Genomic DNA, 16,476 nt, shown 5'->3' with positions numbered 1-16,476 from the left:
CCCCCCCCCCCCCGCCCCCTCTTCTTCCTCCTTTCCCACCGGCTTGTTGAGATGAGCCATGAAGGAGAGAAACAAGTGCAAAGCGCGTTTGGCTTGGCCGGGCTCGATGTTGACACAGCGCTCACCGAAATATCTGCCCCGCGTAATTTTCCTCTCACCTAAATATGGATGCGGTGCGTGTCGGCGAAAGACGAGGGGAGGGAACAGAAAGGCTTTTGAGACCCCGGGGCGAGCTGAGGCGCAGCATCATTAACACCACCACCATCATCATCATCGAGGCAGCGGAGGACGGAAAGCAACGTTTCACCCCGGGAGAGCGAGGTATTAGATGTTCAATTAACACGGTAAAGCATTTCCTTTTGCCCCCCCCCCCCACCCCCGAGCCTCCTCCTCCTTCACAGCGGCTCTCAGTTCACCACAAAGTCGGACAACTTTCACTGTCCAAGACAAATTTAGAGAGGTGTTTATTCAGTGTCCGCTGGAGTTTGGAGCGGCGCCGCATGCCAGCGCAGGGCGCTGAACGTTTTACCTGCTTTGCTTTGGTACGTTTCTCAGATGAGAGTGGGATTTCTCCAAATGACCCGTTCAACGTTGCCATTACTGTGTCCCAAGAGCAGCGGGTCGTCCCTTTGAGCGAGCCGCAAATGCTTTGGCGCGTCATGTCCAATTCGCCGCCATTATCGATTGCTTGTGCCAGCTTGGGCGCAATCTACCGCAACGGCTCTCTCACACGCTACATGTTGCCAGTTGGTGCATCAAACAAATACACGACAAAGACGAGGTACTTGTTTTAGCAGGTTTGTTTGTTTTCAAAAATATTCACACATTTAGATTTCAATGCCTGCAAACCGTGTCACAAAGTTTTTCTTCTCACGGTGCTCAAAAAGGTCGAGGAAGCCGAGGAGGCGAATGGGTGGAGATTTTGCAGATGGCGTTTTCTCCCATTCTTGCTTGAGGTCCGAGTCGGGTTGCTCAACGGTCTCGTCGGGTTCGGTGCTTCAACGGGGCACGCGTCTGGACTGCCGGCGGGCCGACAAACTGTCCACTTACATCCTACGCCGACGCGCCCGGGCAGACCGCCGTTGGCGCTTCCATTCTCGTACTCGGCTTTCGTGGAAGATGACGGATGGCTTCGTATGTCTTCTTCTTCTCTTTCCCAAACGTGCATCGGCGGCATCCCGTGTGTAATCATATCGACTCCCACCCACTCCACGAATTTACGACGGGCCGACTCCTGGAAATAAGAAGGCAAAGTTTATGATGGATTCTTGCCAGACACAAGCTCCACTTTGTGACAGTTACTGTTCCGCCGGTGGACAAGAGCTGCCAGGTGCGCATGACAAATGTGACTTTGTGCTCTTTTATCAAGTCAGAGAGCATACGTTGAACCCGACGGGGTCATCGTGTGCGTGTGTGAGAGGGGTCCATGTCGGGCCGCCGTCTACAGCCTGACGAATGAGACACCTAAGCCAAACTGTAACAGCAGCAACGCGGTGGGTCCCTCCGAATACTTTGCTGCCGCAGCCCCCGGGGTCGGGTTTCAGATTCTTTGGAGGGGTGACGAGTGGGTGTCGGGTTCGCTTTAACAACGGAACTCATGAACACAGCGCTCGGGGCCTGACGGCACGCATGCCCGCCCGAAGAACCGCATTGAGATGACGAGCGCACTTTTATTTTCTCCAAAAGGCCTCGTCGTCGCAGTGGAGCGGACGTGCTAACCGCTGACCTCACGCGCACAGCGAGAAAGTTACGCTGAATTTTGCTCACTTGAGATTTTCAGACCAATGGCTCTGCTGACCGAGTCTGGCGAGGCAGCGTTTGGCTCAAAACCCAAAGGATTCTACGACTGTGGGTTTGTGAGCACAAAATGGCGATGGAATAAAAAGCCCGGAGGCTCATCTCAGGTCGATTAGCGGAGTCGGTAAAACTGCAAAGCATTTGGAGTGCCCACTACTGCCGCTAGCTAAGTCAGTCGCCCTTTGCGGCCTCTCCAGTTGCAGTCGGGCCCGGAGGCGTCACGGTCTTCGGTGTTCAAGGCCGCTATGCAGACGGCGTGTATGACACACACACACACCTACACAAAATACAAGTTGAAGAAACGCGATGCGGCGCGGCAGACGCCTTGGTGGTCCGTGGCGAGATGGAGGGGAGACGCGGGAGCGGACAGGGAGGAGAGCAGTTATGTGGGAGGGGGACTGTCAGCTTGTCTGTGTCAACAATAAAGGAATAATTGGCCTTTCAGAGCCTAAGGAGCGCTGCGCGGAAGGGGAGGGGGGGGCTCAGACAAACGGGGGCACGACACTGGCATGACATACAATTAGGCGTCCAAAGGGGGGGGGGGGCAAAGGGAGGTCCCAGCCTTGTCATTTGTGAAAAAAAGGGTCGTGGGGGAGAGGGGGGGGGGGGGGAAGCGGTGGCAGGGGTATCCAGTGGGCCGGCGATCGGCCTCGAGTTTGGAGAGCGGGAGAGCCGCCGCTGGACACCACGTGAATGAAGGCGCTCAGAACAAAAGAGCCTTTCAATTGTCGCCTGCATTTACAGGCCCGCAGGTTTGCGCGCCTGCGCTCAGCTTCTGGATAGCATCATCGGTCAGCCACCGCCCCCTCCCTCTTTTTTGACCTCCCTTTCATGTGATAAACGTTCCCAATCAATGGAGGAAACGGGGAGGAAGTGTGCGAACGTGAGCCGCCGATTCCGCCTTCACACCCGCGCTGCACCTTGATCTCGTCATCTCAAAAAGTCCCCAAAAAAACCCCGATGCGGCTGATGGCTGGCGGTTCAAAGGTAAAAAAGTCGCATGACTGATACACGCACTGGACGCTCCTATCGACGGTTACCAATCCACTTTGGAATAGGTCTTTCTAGGAACGGAACGCCGCTTAGCACATCCGCCTCACGCTGCGGAGTTGCGCGTGGGCTTTGCACGTTGTCCCTGTGGCCGCGGGGCTTTTCTGCGGGTCCTCCAAAAAGCGTGCCCTTTGGCGGGATGGCGTCAGCGCGCCAGTGTTTGAAAAGCCGCTCGCCTGCCCGTCGCCTTGCGGGAATCCACGGCCGGGTGGAACAAAGGCCCTTTCTCTCTTCTTCCTCTCGCAGCGGGTGCGGAAGCGACGGCACGGGGGCCACCTCGAGCCTTTTACGCGGCCCGCCCTACCCTCATCCGAAAAGCGAGTCCCTTGGAAGGAACGGCCACATGAAGAAACGGGCCCCCGGTGGAAAAAGCTTTCCTTCAAGGAGGGGACCGGACGGGCTTTTGTCAACAAGCATCGATCTCTCCCCTCTGTCAGGCCTTGAAGATCAAACTCCTGACCCTCGCCCCACCCTGCCGTCAAGCCCGAGGAAATGAATCCTCAATTCACACGTTGGGCCTCTTTCATCCTCTCCGATGTGCTTTTTATTGCTTTTCTCGTCGCCTCTGGGCCGCATTCTCTGTTATCTGCGGCTCCTATCGCTTCACTTCCCCTCCCCGTCTTTCTTGCCGTCTCTCTTGGAGGTACAAAGTGCCTTGAGCCTTCTCCCCCGCGGTGACTGAGTGCTCCGTCTCCGAAATGAAGGATGGATCGCCGGTGGAACGAAGAGGCCCACTCGTCGCACCTCCAGTCCGCTCGCGCTCAAAGGGGATGGCGGCCAGTCGGGCGGACGCGCTCTTCGGCTTGGGTTGCGGCGACGTGACCGCTTTCCTCTTTGCCTCGTCATCCGTTCTGCTTGGGCTTGCGCTATTTGATTTGATTTGATGTTTTTCGTTGTCACTGAAATGGCATTTTGGTCCGAGCGGAAGGCAGGCAGGCACGCTGATGCGCACCAGCCGGAGAGCGCTCCTATCTCGAGTCCCCTCCCACTTCCTCCCGTCACGCTTCGCTGTCCCTCGTCCGTCGGCATCGCGCGGCTCTCCGATTATCGCTCGGAGCCCCGTCTCTCATCCCGTCTCGCTCCATCTCCATCCATCCTCTTTTTGTTTAGCTTTGCAATCTGGTGCGTCCTTTGGATTTCAGCCCGGCGACGGGCCGCGCATCGGCGACCCGGACCGAGCCCGATATCACATCGCGCTGACAGAAACCCTCGATTGTATCCAAAGAGGCGGCATAAGCGCGCTCACGTTGAGCACCGCGAGCAACTCGGAATCCGCATCGAACGCGCTCAGGATCGGTGAACGAAACCACCTCAATACCAACATAATGGCGAGCGAGAGCCATTCCAAAGACCCGACAGCGAGAGGCTCGAATCCGATCGGATAAAAGAAGGAAAGAAAGAAAAAGCCGACGTGGAAACACACGCCGGGGAAATGAAGGCGACGGGCTTTGCTCATCGCTCCTTGGGCGACGCGCAGCCGACATCGGCGCCGGCGCGGCACTTCCCCAAAGGGGCCGGTCGGAAGCCTACCTCGGCGGCGCTTTGAAGCCCCCCACCCTCATGCGGGCCGCATCTTCCCATCACCCAACGGACACCGGCGCCTTTGATGCGCCGTCATTCCAAGGCCCATGTTGGCGGCGGGGGCCCATTCGGTGGCACCCGGCTCCAGCGGGCACCGCCGCTTCATCCCAAGCGAGGGCGTGAATGTCAACAAGCAGGTTGAAAGGCACTTCTGACGGCACCGTCGAAAGGCAGTGAAAAGCCACGCACGATGGACACGCCGCTAGCAAGGCGGGGTCACGTCCGGCACGAAGCCAAAGCCGCTCGAAGAGAGCGACGGCGGGACCTCTCGTCATCACCTCCGTGCGAGGACGGGAGCCGGTGCCCGCCGAGGTCGGGCCGAGTCCGTCCTACGCGGAGGCGCGCCGCCGGCTTTTGTCTGTCACGAGCTCCCGGTGAAAATGTGCGCAGCACGCCCGAGTTAGCTCGTTGTAGTGGCGTCTCTGGAAACGTTGCGGGCGGTTCACCCGCAGCCAAGCGCCCGCAAAAAAGCCAGGGAACGCGGTTGCACTCCGCCAAATTGTTGAACGAGCGAGGGCAAAGAGAGTACTCGTCCGCGGACGTTAAGGCGGACGTGGAAACGGCGTTCCGCAGTGAATGCCGGTCTCTCAGCATTCACAGCGCCTCGGAGCCTTTGCCGTTTGCGCTCACGTGGCTCCGTCTAAAAATGGGGCGAGCGCGAGAGGGGCTCTCGGCCTCGGCGCCTTTGACGGCCCCTTGTTCGGCCGCCGGTCGCCTCGTCCGCGGGTCACGGCGAGCCGCGTAACCGCCGCAGTCTTTAGCCGGCGTCAATATTGGTTTGGGGGATTATTTCTGGAAGATCAAATCCCTTCTGGGGAGTGACATAAAATAATGAGGAAGAATGCGAGGAACTGTGGAGGAGCCACCGATGAATAGTCCGTATATTTGCTGGGTACATAAAGGCCATTTAAGTCGGGCACGGTGCGGAACAGCTAAATTGGGAGCAAACCTCAGCCCGGAATAGTACATACAGGGCCGCCGCCACTTCCATCCGGGGGAAGATCTTTTGGACTTTGTCGGCCAAGAAAGAACCAGGGGGTCCCGATACTGGCTGGGTGGTCGGGGGAGGGGCTGTGTCGCAGTCATTCCACCGTCTCGCAATTATTCTTCCCGGGTGGAAGGAGCTGGCTCGGAGCGGGGCACGTTCTGATTGCTTTGAAGCGCTCCCGCATTAGTCACGCTGTATTTTTCTTTTCCTGATAAATTACGACCAACGGGATGTCGAGCATATCTTCTTTTTCCGACCACGGAATGAACCCCCCCCCCCCCCCCCCCCCCACGCGCACACACACAAACCTCCCCCTTTTATGTAACCTGTCCTGTTCAGCAATACGGCGGTGCAGAATGGAGGATCTGGATGCTTTTTGAGACCCAAATAGTTTGGTTCCACCGGCGTTCAAATCACGGCCCGGGAGCCATTTTACAGGCCGCCTTCGGTTTTTGAGCGGACCACCGCATGAAGGGCATCGGAATGAAGGTTTGACATGAGCCGCGTCCGGGGTGATCTGGAGTTTCTAGCCAGGAGAAGGGCTCTTCTTTCCTCGCTCACCTCCTTTGCCACGAATGGTAGCGCAGCGCTGTCTTGGCCGCTCTTGACGAGGGCTACAAAGTTGGATCACATCAGTAACCTCCCATCTCGCTTCGTCGTGCATTCATTTTGATCCCGGGCCTCACGCCGGTCATTTGTTGACTCAAAGAGCGACCGAGAAGTCACGGGGTTCGTGCCGCAGGACACCGGCATGACCGTCCCACGGGAATGAGGGCGGAAATCCAAACTTTGGACGTATCGAGACCCTCTCACACACCGACTCGCAGTCCCTCGGCTCGGCCTCCCCCAAAACTTTGAGTGCAAACGAGACGAGCGCCCCCTCTTTCCTCATCGGCGCCTCGAGAAACCCCTCCGGCCCCAAAGCGTATGCCTGCGGGGCCTTCGGTCTCTGTTTCCTCGTTGCAGAACAAGAAGTGCGGTGAAGAAGGGATTCCGCGATCCGGCGTCGGAGCCGGACTGAACGGACCTCTTCCATAGCCGTCAACCTCGGCTAATAGCCGCCCTTAGAGATGGTTACGATTCCCCTTCCAAAGCGAGCGAAAGCCGTACAACGGCTAACCGCGCACACGCGCGCGTCACGCTCTATCGATCCGAGCGTACGCAGCGATGAAAAAAAAACATACGATTGAGGATTACTTTTGCTGGTTTGCCGTGACAATGGTAGCGATCGACGACGGCATTGTCGTTGGCTACCGGCAGGTGAGACCATAAGGATTTGAGCCCGAATGCTCTTTGTGAGATCGCTTCACAATCGTTCCCCGTATAAAAGTTGCAACGGGCCGTACATGATTTGAAATGATTAAAAAAAAAACGGATCTAATTCTGGGAAAACGTACAAGTTGACAGGTATGCTCTTCCGGGGTCCGTCCATTCACGTGCCAGTTCCTCAAGCGCGTCCCCCTTCGAAATCCTTTGGGAGGATGCCGATGAATCACCGTGTTTGGAAAAGCCAGTGAATGGAAGAGTGAAAGAAAGAAAGAACGAACCAAGGCGTGAGTCGGCAAAGCCAACCTTTCCGGGTGAATGGAATGCTTCACTCAAGTTCAAAAGTTGACGCGAGGCTTCTTCCGGTCTCTCGGAGTCCGAGCTCCCGGCTTGCGCTCGCGCGGCTTTTGGTTCCGGGTCCGCGGTCCTTTCCGAGGCGGCGTGCGCGCTTCGAACCCCGGGCTCCACTTCACGGACCAGAGGATGAGCTTCCCGGGTGTGCTCGCCTGGATCCCGTTGACCATTTTCTTCAGTTGAACCCCGTCGCAGGAGGCCACGGCATCTTTGCTGTCAATCGGCCATCCGCTCCACTCGTACGTTCGTTCGGTCCCTCCGCGACCGAACGATCCGCTAAGGCGACGGTGTCATTCCCGAAGACTCGGACACGCTGGCGATCGCCCGCCTTTGCCATGGCACAAAGGGAGACGCGGCGACACGACAACGGCACCGGGACTCCTCGGGGACGTTCCGGCGCCCGAGTCTCCCGCGAGCGTGACGGCAGCTCGGTGCCGACGTTCGTCCTTCCGCGCGCTATCCGTCGGCCGGAGAGTGGAAAAGTCCAAACGGGGAGCTCGGAAAGTACAACCGCAACGATCCGCCGCACAGGACACTTATTCATGGACTTTGTCTCTCACACAACATGAGGAGGCGGTGGGCTGGGGGGGGGGGGGGGGGGGGGGGGCCGGAGCGGCGGTAGTGGCGGTAGCGGTAAATTGGGACGGGCGGCCGTCACGAGCGCCGTGACTCACCGCTTGGAAAACTCTCACCGGCCACAGTCCGTATCCATCAAATGTGATTGCGGCGGGGCGCGAGGCCCGTGCGAAAACACGCCGACATGCGCGCGCATTCTAATTGCAGTGCATGCGCGCCAAGAGTAAAAACAGCTGTGTGTGTGTGTGTGTGTGTGTGTGTGTGTGTGGAGTGTGTGCGCGGTGGGATAGCGGCGTGGAGTATGGAGAGCCTCAATGAGCCGTGCGTGACCATTCATGGGGATTTCTTTTTTTTTTTGTTTGTTTGTTTTGTCACCCGACAGAGTAAACAGCGGCTCCTTAAATCTCTCCTCTAATCTTTCAATGATTCCTTTGTAGGAACGGTCGGCGCATATACTGTACAAATACACAACTATATATATACACGCACACATATCAAAGACGCGGGGATGAGTGAAAGATATTTCACAAGCATGATTCAAAACATGCGGCGACATGACCTGAGCACGAGCTGCGTTTTCAACTCACTCGAAAGAATATATACAGTATATACATCTATATATTCTTTCGTAGTAATGTCTTGATTTCATCTACATGCGTACTTTTGTGTTTTTCTTTAATTTCAGGATTTTCAGTCAATTTCTTTTTTTTTTTTGTGGGGGAGGCTCATAACTGTGAATTTTTCTTCTGTCCAAATATTTTTTTCCATTCATGTTCGATACTTGCCTGCGGTACACCTCTTTTTCTCTTTATTTCTCCGAATCTCGTTTCTTGCCAACTTTTCTGGTCCCACCGCTATGACTTTCTCAAGACGAGTTGTCAAGCTGACCGGAGCCCTCCGATCCATGCGGACGTGCGACCGTCGATTGGCCAATGAGAAGACAAGACGTCCGTAACGGGCGATGAGCAACTCGGCAATTTTAAGCACGAAATGCAGAGTTTTAGTGCCGGCTCATCGTTTTCGCCCCTACGACCGACTTGCTGCGCTCCGACTCCAGCGGGCTTATTGTACTCCCTCGTGTTTTCTGGAAGCGTAAGGCGGCCTTCCACATTTGAGCCACATATTAGCAGCAGCCGCAGTTTTCTGCCTTTGTGCGCGCGCCGTGCCTTCGCATGACTCCACAGCAACGGAGACGCCGGGACACGACGTGACCCGACCCACCCGCGCACCCACTCACTCTTGACCCCGCAAGTGACAGTGGCATGAAAGATGACGACCGGAAAACTGAGGTCAACACAGAGGGGGGGCGCCGGACCAGTTTAGCTTTTTGCTGTGTTGGCACGACAGGAAGAAAAAAAAAAAAAGGTGATTTTTTTCCCTGTGAATTCAAGCCAGTAGCAACAGACGAATGGAGGGAAGAGCGCGCCAGACAAGAAGGAACTTGATGCGCGTCTCGATATGCGTTGGCAACTATGCGTTGGCACCGGTGGGGCGGGGGGGGGGGGGGGGGGCAAGAAGCCAAGGGGTTGGCTTGTGTTGCATTCGGACGCCCTCTTCAGGCCGGACGACGAGTCGCATCCCAACTTTGGAAGCCGCGCATCAAAACACCCGCTTTTCCCAGCACCTCCGCGGCCCCCCAACAACAACAACAACAACAACAACAACAACAAAAAGCCAACAACCCTGAAGCTAATGCGGCTTTTCCCATCCCTCGAGAGGTTCGGCGCCCTCCTCGCAGTAGGAAGGCCTTGACAAGTTGGAATTTGATTTCGGAAAAATCGGACGTCAATTCAAACGTCTCAAATGAGAAATGGTTTTAGGAGGCAAAAAAGAAAGTGTCGCATCATCGAAAAACAAATCTAACACGCTAGTTGTTTTGAAAAACCATTTGACATCAATTTCCCATGAATACGACGCTCATTTTACAGGACAAAAAATGAGGGGAATAAGCAACGGGGCTTTTTTCCCCCCCATACGCCGGCATTAGAAGTGCAACGAAATGAGCGGCAAGCGACTTTCGACGAGCGATGGATCTTTCGGGTACCTTTTTGAAGTTGAGCTTCGCAACGGGAAATTTGATCCGATTTCGGTCATCCTCCGCCAATCGCAATGAAACGTTGACAGCCATTCTGCTTTTACTTTGACAAACAACGATCAACATGTTTTCTGACATACCACGGACCCAAACGATACGAAGGTCTGTCTCGCCCGTTAGCCCAGAGAGTGCTGCTTCTTCAGGTTGTCCGCGCGCTTCGCTCTGGCTTCGGGGGCTTTCTTGTGCCAGCTCCTGACAGGAAACCACAGAGACCGATGATCAGCGGTTCAATAAATCAAGTTGGAGACAGACGTGCGGCAACGACATCGGCAAGAAAGAAAAAAACGGAAAGTTTCCTTTTTGCATTTTGCTTCCGAGGCACTTGTCAGAACTAAACTGAGAGACATGAAAAAGCGCATGCCCAAAGGTTGTCGGGCCTCTTGAAAGCACGAGCCTCGCATTTCGCTGGCCCTCCAAAGGGTCAAGTTGGGTGTTTTCCGCAAATGAAATGGTGAAGCGGTGAAGGTGTCGCGTCTTCATTCCGCACGCAGTCTATGGCGCCAAGTCGGCGACAGTGACCGAGACGCGAACTCACCCGTGGCGGTTGAGCTGGCTCGGAACACATTTCTGGACTTGGCTGGCCTTCGGAACTCTAGGAAAGGAATACAACGGGGACCATTTCTAGGCACGTTTCCACCCCTGTCAGGTCCACATTTCAAAGTCCCGACGTCACGTTTTGTCGATTTTGGTGACACCGAACGTGGTTATCGCATCGGCGTCATAATCACGACCGCATTTCCCCCCCCCGAATGAGTGAAAGGGCCTTCGTTGCACCGAATCGCGCGAAACCTGCCCCCGGGGTCTCGCTTATGAACACAAGGGGCGGCGCGGGATTCCCCGGCGTTGCTAGGCAACGCTACGATCGACGCGGTCCCGAAACACACGTCCGCTAAACGGAGGCCGATCTCGCCGTCCGCGAAGGCTGAAGCGGTCGGTCTTCCGGACCCGGGCTCGGCCGACAATTTCGACAATCGTCCGTCGGGGCGACGACAAAATCACGGCGGAGTTTGAGGGCGACGGACCGAGAGATGATCTTCGGCGGCTTGTCGCATCCCGAAGCGGAGAAGGCACTTTGCGGACGTGAAGCGGCAACGCCGCGGCTGTTTGTTTTGGGTCTTCTCAAATCATTTTGCCTTGAAAGGGCGTACGCCGAACCGACACGTGCTCACATCGCGGGCGGCGGCCATTTGGCGGCGAACGGTTCCGCGGAGCGGCGAGGCCCCTCGAGGTACGTTGCCGCGAGGCTCGGCCGCGATGGGAAAGAGCAAAAACCGAGGCGGCCCGCCCGGAGTGAAGAAGCTGGGAGCGCGAGCGCGAGCGCGCGTTGCCCGTACCTGCTGGGAGTGGGACTTTTGGGCTTCGGCATCACCTTTCCGGCCTGGCCCGGTGACTCCGCCTCCCTGAAAGTGAGCCGGCGGCCCGGCATCTGGTGATGGGCGCCGTGGACAAATATACCGCAGAGTGGCTTTTCTTTCACCTCACCTCTTTTTTCGGTCCAGAGATCTTTGCGTGGCGACAGACAGCGCCGCTCTCTCCTTTTCCTTCTTGGCTTTCTCCTTGACGATTGGATACACGCGGTCAAATGTTAAACATTGGCTACATCTTGGCCCTAAATATGACATGAAATGAGTTGAGCCGTTCCGCCGCGAGAGCATTCAAGTCCGAAGCGAGACACATTCGCAGCCGACGACTTCTGACCCGCGCTTTGCGGCGCGCCGCCTCAATGGCGGGGGCGTGACAGCGAGCCTGGCCGCGACGCTTACCTGGTCTCTTTGCTTCTTCTCAGCGCAGAGCTCCCGGTCCTGCTGCAGCAGTGCCAATCGATCCCCCGCGGGTATTTCAAAGAAGATTTGGCGGATGTCGTAGAGGGCGGCGCGCAACTGAGGAAAGCCAACGGCGCCGGCCGTGGAGATGAGAGCGGCGGCGGCGGCGGCGACGGCGCATCCCTACCTGGGCTGCGACTCGGTCGCGCAGGGAGAGGTCCTGAGCCGACAAAGCGCTTCCCTTCTGCGAACCTTCCGTCCGGAAGCGGCGAATGAACTCCCGCGTGTCCTGCGAGGGACGCCACAAACGCGCTCAGAACGGACCCGCTCGCCCACTTTAGCCCGGGCTGATGACATTTTCAAAGAAGAACAAAGGAACCTGTTCCGACTCGCTTCTCATGACTTGAATGGAACTAAAACGCCAGCCAAGAGCAAAAACGCAATCGCGCCACGCTTGGAACGGTGGCGCGGGTCTGGATAAAAAGTGCGGATCTGGGATTTCGTTCTGGTTTTGATCGGGGTTGGTTCAAGGTGCCGAATGCTTTTCCTCTTCCGTGATGGGAGAAATTTCACCTTTGGCGCACTGAACGAAAATACCACAAAACTCTTCCGCGGTACTTTGCAAGAGCGATGGGCCAAGGGAGAACCGGAGTGATTTCTTGAAGCCGAGTCATCAAATTCTAAAAGTGGCTTCCTAGCAAATAAAGGTTTCGGACTAGTTTTTATTCCATAGGGGCGAACGGCACGAGAACCTTCAAGTCGAATGAACGCGGACGGGACTGGCGAACCGCCGGTCGTGCCAGAAAGCTCAAGTCGACCGGAGAGCGATCCGGTTCACCTCGGGAGCCTCACCGTGACAGTCTGACGCAGATGTTGGACCTTGCGCGTTTTGAGAAGTCTGCGCACGAGGAAGCCGCGGGCGATGGCGCCCATACGACACGACGCTCTTCGCTTTTCCGCGTTCAGAGCCTGCAAATGAAACGCCACGATCACAACATCGATGAAATCAGGTCCGGCTGCGGCGATCGCGCGCGCCGTCCGTCACCTGAGGTTCGCGAGCCGCGCAAGCGGGGCCTCGGAGGCGGGCGGGAGGCCGTGCGGCGGGAGAGGTGGCGTTTGAAGCCGTGGGACGAGGAAGCCCTGGAAAACCACAAAGAAGACTTCAGGGTTCACGGAAGGCGGCGTGACGACGCGGCGCGGCGCGGCGACGCGCTACCTTGACGGCGACCCGCCGTCGCGGCTGCGAGTCGGTCATTCGCAGGCGCGGGCTGCCCCTGGCAAGAGTCGCGGGTCTGGAGCGTCACACGCTCCTGCTCCCTCACTCTTCTTTCGCTCTCCTCAAGCTCCTTTCACGGGACAAACAAGGCAGTGAAGTGAGTCTCTTCGCGTCTCAAGGCGAGGAATGGCGCCCAATCGACAGAGTCCGAGTCAGCGCGGCGCCGCGGGAACGGAACGGCCGGGTCGGGTCGGAGGCGCTCACCAGACGGAGGCGCCGCTGCTCTTTCTCCTGCTCGGCCAGGAGCAGCGACATCTGGAAAGCGTGCGCCTCCTCCAGGCGCCTCTGCATGTCCTCCAGAACCCGCGCCCGCCTCTGGGTCTCCTCTGCGTGCCAAAAGGTGACGGTCAAGGTTTCGGGCGCCTCTCCAAAGCATCGCTCATTCCTGATGCCACCGTGGCAGACCTGCGTGACTGGCGCGGGCGTCTCCCGCACGTGTGAAGAAAGTCGCTGAGGTTTGATGGCAAGGCCTTTGAGGATCGAGCCGGCCTCCGGGGCAAACGGGAGGCCTCCGCAGCTCCTCGTCGGGGGGGGCGGCCCGGCTGCGCCGACTTGAGGGGCGCATGGCGACCCCCGCCACGAAGCGAGGCGTCCTCTCTTGACTGCGGTCGACGTGACCCCACCCGCCGCGGTCGGCGCGCGGCGGACTGCCCGTGGTTCGGCAGCGCCGGCGGAAGGTCGACGGCGGGTCCGGGGGCATCTCGGGGCCGCGGCGTTCCCGCATTGGACTCTCGGCGCGACGACCGCCCGGCCCGTCGAGAGCGCCCGCAGCCTCGCTGGAAACCGGGCTCCCGGGCGGCGCTTCTCGCCGATCGGACGGACCGGCGCCTTCCCCCGGCGTTCCCGGCAACAGCGCGTGGATGCTCCCCGTGGAGAACGGCCGCGGCTTTCGCCCCGGAACCCGGGGCCCGAAACCGGACTCCGGGCTCGGCTGCCGAACGAACCGATGGGGCGATACGGGGCCTCGGGGCTCGGGGTCATGCGGCTTTTGATGGAAGGGAGTCTCGGGAGGGCCGACGGGACCGCGGCGCAAACTAAAGCCAAACTCGAGAGCGCCTTTTGGACGAGGCGTTTCTTTTTCGGAGACGCTTTCGGGTAAAGGTGCGGGCGCGGCCTCTTGCGCCACGTCCTCTCGCGAGGGCTTGAGAAGGCCGTCCGCCCTCGCATCTTCCCCGTCGCTCTTCTCTTCCGTCCCCGGCCGCACCTCATCCCCGGCGAGGAGAACTCCGGGCCGGTCGGCGATGAGCGTGTAACCGTTGAGCGTTGTTGCTTTGGGGCTCGGTGACTTTTCGGCCTCGCCGCTCGGTAAAAGACGTTTCTGTTTCGGGATTAGAGTTTGCGGTGAACAATCGTTGAAGCGACCTGCGATTAGTCCGGAACGCACACGCTTCAAGCGGGAGAAACGATATGCGGGCGGAGTCTCGGAAAGACGGCCGAGCCGCGAAGCCCGCGGCGCGCGGCCGAAGACGACCGCTCCGCGCGGACGGAAACCGCGCCGGTACCGACTTCACCAAAGCGGGTTCCCCGACTCGCATCACATCTGACTGCAAGTTGAATGTCAAGCGCGAGGGACCTGAGTTGCAGTCTGCCTTTTACAGCGCTAGCCATCGCGTCTCTGCCAAACAGTCGGCGGCGGCGCGGGCTGATCGGAGAGAGGCTTCCTCTTTTCTCCTACCGATTGACGTCGTAACTCGACGGCCCTCGCCAGCAAACGAAACCGTTTTACAAGAGCGGACAAATGAGCACCGTCTTCTGGTTGAAAATAGGAGAGTCTGTCGGGAAAAGTCCCAGTCAGACAAGCCGGAGCGGAGTCCGCAAAGGTCATCGGGGATTCGGCATTCTGTCGGTTCTTCAATGGGAAAACGACGGCCGGCGCGGGTTTGAGATTTTGGATATGCCATACGCATGCGTCCATTTGGCGACTCCTTGCGGCACGTAGCGGGTGATTTTGAACCAAATGGATACTTTTGTCACAGTGGTTACCTCGCAAGCTGATTTGTTGCCGTTTTTGGTTTCCTTTTCCAGCGGAACCGGACCGGAGCCCGCGCATCCCCGTGACTGCGCTGCAGAGGACTTGCGCCCCCGCTGGTTCTGCCGATCCATTTCCAGCCGGGCCGCCCTCCGTCTGAGCTCGCACATCTGTTGCCGCTGCTCCGCATTCAACTGCAAAATCAAAACACCCCCGGGTCCAAATGTTGACGAATCGATCGTTGAGAATTCGCTTCGTTGCCAGAACTGGACTTTTGGTCAGTCGCATCTTGAAGCAATTGAGGGATGGGGGGGGGGGGGGGGGGGGGTCCATTTACCGTCTTCATCGCTCTGATTCTTTTCCCCCCCGTGACGTGGTTCGATCTGCAGAGCGCACGTGTGTCCGTGCAGCTGGTCAGGACGGCCGCGTCGCGGTCACGCCCCTCCCCCCCCCCCCCCCCCCCCCCTTCCCATTCATCCTCCCCCTTATTACATGTTATGTCTTGTGACTTGTTGTAACTGTCATATGCTTATTTATGTGCTAGGGTCTTTTTTTTTTATCCTGGACTTAAATTATCCTCAGAAGAGGATAGTTGGAGCGTGTTTTGTTTTCCCTCTCCCTACCCAGCGTTTTCCTTTCTGAATTCTGATTGTAATTTCCCCATTGCGGGACAAATAAAGGATATCTTAATTTCCACCTCACCAGGGGAGACAGGGCGGCTTTCCCACAGGAGACGATGACCGACGAATACGTGGCGATGGGCTCACGCGTGGCCCTCTCGAATCTTCTGTCCTCCTGCAGCGCGGCCACACTTCGGAGGCGGAATTGCTCATAGCTTTCCATCCACATGGCCGCTGTCGGAAGGAACGGGCGGTTGAACGCGCGCTCGTGTCAATGCGTGACTGCGGGGACAGAGCAACAAAGGGAGGCCGCGTGTGCTTTTGGTTGTTTTCATCACGCATCAAATTCCTGCCATTCCTAGCCCGACTCATCTCGCGTCCAGATACAGCCGGGCGATTACTATCTGAACGCGCACGCGCACGCAGACGTTAAAAAAATGAACATTCACTGTGACCAATGAGACTCTCATTCAATAGCAATGAACCGAGGGCAAGTCGCACGTTTCGATACGGTGTTGCTATCTCGAGATGTTCACATGACACGGCCGATGCACCGTCTCTCCATCTGTCATTCGTCAAGAAGAGCCGTCCACTGAAAAACAACCAACCCCTCTCAACTTACACACCCATCTCATCTCATACCCTGGCAGGGAAGAAATCGCGACGTTTCAGCTTCTTCCCGCTCCGCTCTTGCTTCTGTTGACAAGCCACACGCGCAAACAAAACGCCCAAAGCGGCGGCGGTCCGCCCGTCCGTCCTCGTCGTCGTCGTCCCGGCTCGCCCGTCACGGCCGTCGAGGTGGCCTCCCTCTTCCGGGCTACAACAGCGCCTCCTAGCAACAGAGCGAGGGCTGCGTTCCAAACCCTTTCACACGCCGACTCGTCCACTTCACGGCACACGAACCTTTCCCTTTCCTTGCCCTTTACATCGTTTAGGAGCCAAATAAATAACAACGTCGCGCAGATAAAGGATATTTTTCGCCCGAATCACATATTTGAGAAACACGGGGGGCAAAGAGGCGGTCAAGGAAGCAGAAGATACAGAAAGGTAACGAACGAGGTCTTTTTTTGTGACCTCGTCTGCATGGCATTGATCGCCAGCGCTTAGCAGCTGCTGAATTGGCTCCTCTCCAGCAAACGAG

The 16,476-nt window shown here is 57.6% G+C and overlaps 1 protein-coding gene across 4 annotated transcripts; it reads right to left on the bottom strand.

Annotated features, from left to right (window-relative positions):
* Window positions 1-785: 785 nt before the first annotated feature.
* On the bottom strand, window positions 786-16,171 carry ccp110 (centriolar coiled-coil protein 110). Of its 4 annotated transcripts, none has more exons than XM_086132733.1 (15): window positions 15,962-16,171; window positions 15,418-15,617; window positions 14,730-14,909; window positions 13,152-14,064; window positions 12,951-13,072; window positions 12,687-12,816; window positions 12,516-12,610; window positions 12,323-12,439; window positions 11,658-11,759; window positions 11,471-11,587; window positions 11,190-11,263; window positions 11,042-11,107; window positions 10,243-10,299; window positions 9,788-9,899; window positions 786-1,234 (listed from the first exon to the last, which is right to left on the bottom strand). In XM_086132733.1, exons 2-14 carry the CDS (start codon window positions 15,562-15,564, stop codon window positions 9,824-9,826), a joined length of 2,196 nt encoding a protein of 731 aa, XP_085988859.1. In that variant the 5' UTR covers window positions 15,565-15,617; window positions 15,962-16,171; the 3' UTR covers window positions 786-1,234; window positions 9,788-9,823. The 4 variants fall into 4 exon arrangements, with proteins under 4 accessions (XP_085988859.1, XP_085988857.1, XP_085988858.1 ...); XM_086132731.1 differs by having other exon boundaries at window positions 15,418-15,569; XM_086132732.1 differs by having other exon boundaries at window positions 15,978-16,170.
* Between the last annotated feature and the right edge of the window lie 305 nt (window positions 16,172-16,476).

This window comes from Hippocampus guttulatus, chromosome 16 (genome assembly GCF_054856545.1).
Source record: "Hippocampus guttulatus isolate MCC_2025c chromosome 16, RoL_Hgut_1.0, whole genome shotgun sequence".
In the NCBI taxonomy this organism is placed as follows: domain Eukaryota; kingdom Metazoa; phylum Chordata; class Actinopteri; order Syngnathiformes; family Syngnathidae; genus Hippocampus; species Hippocampus guttulatus.
This window is presented reverse-complemented; position numbering and strand designations above follow the sequence as displayed.

Coding starts and splice junctions, on each gene's coding strand:
- ccp110 (XM_086132731.1), bottom strand. Junction 14,910..15,417: donor AAGCCGCCCTGTCTCCCCTG/GTGAGGTGGAAA, acceptor TTGATTTTGCAG/TTGAATGCGGAGCAGCGGCA. Junction 14,065..14,729: donor GCAACAAATCAGCTTGCGAG/GTAACCACTGTG, acceptor ATCCCGAAACAG/AAACGTCTTTTACCGAGCGG.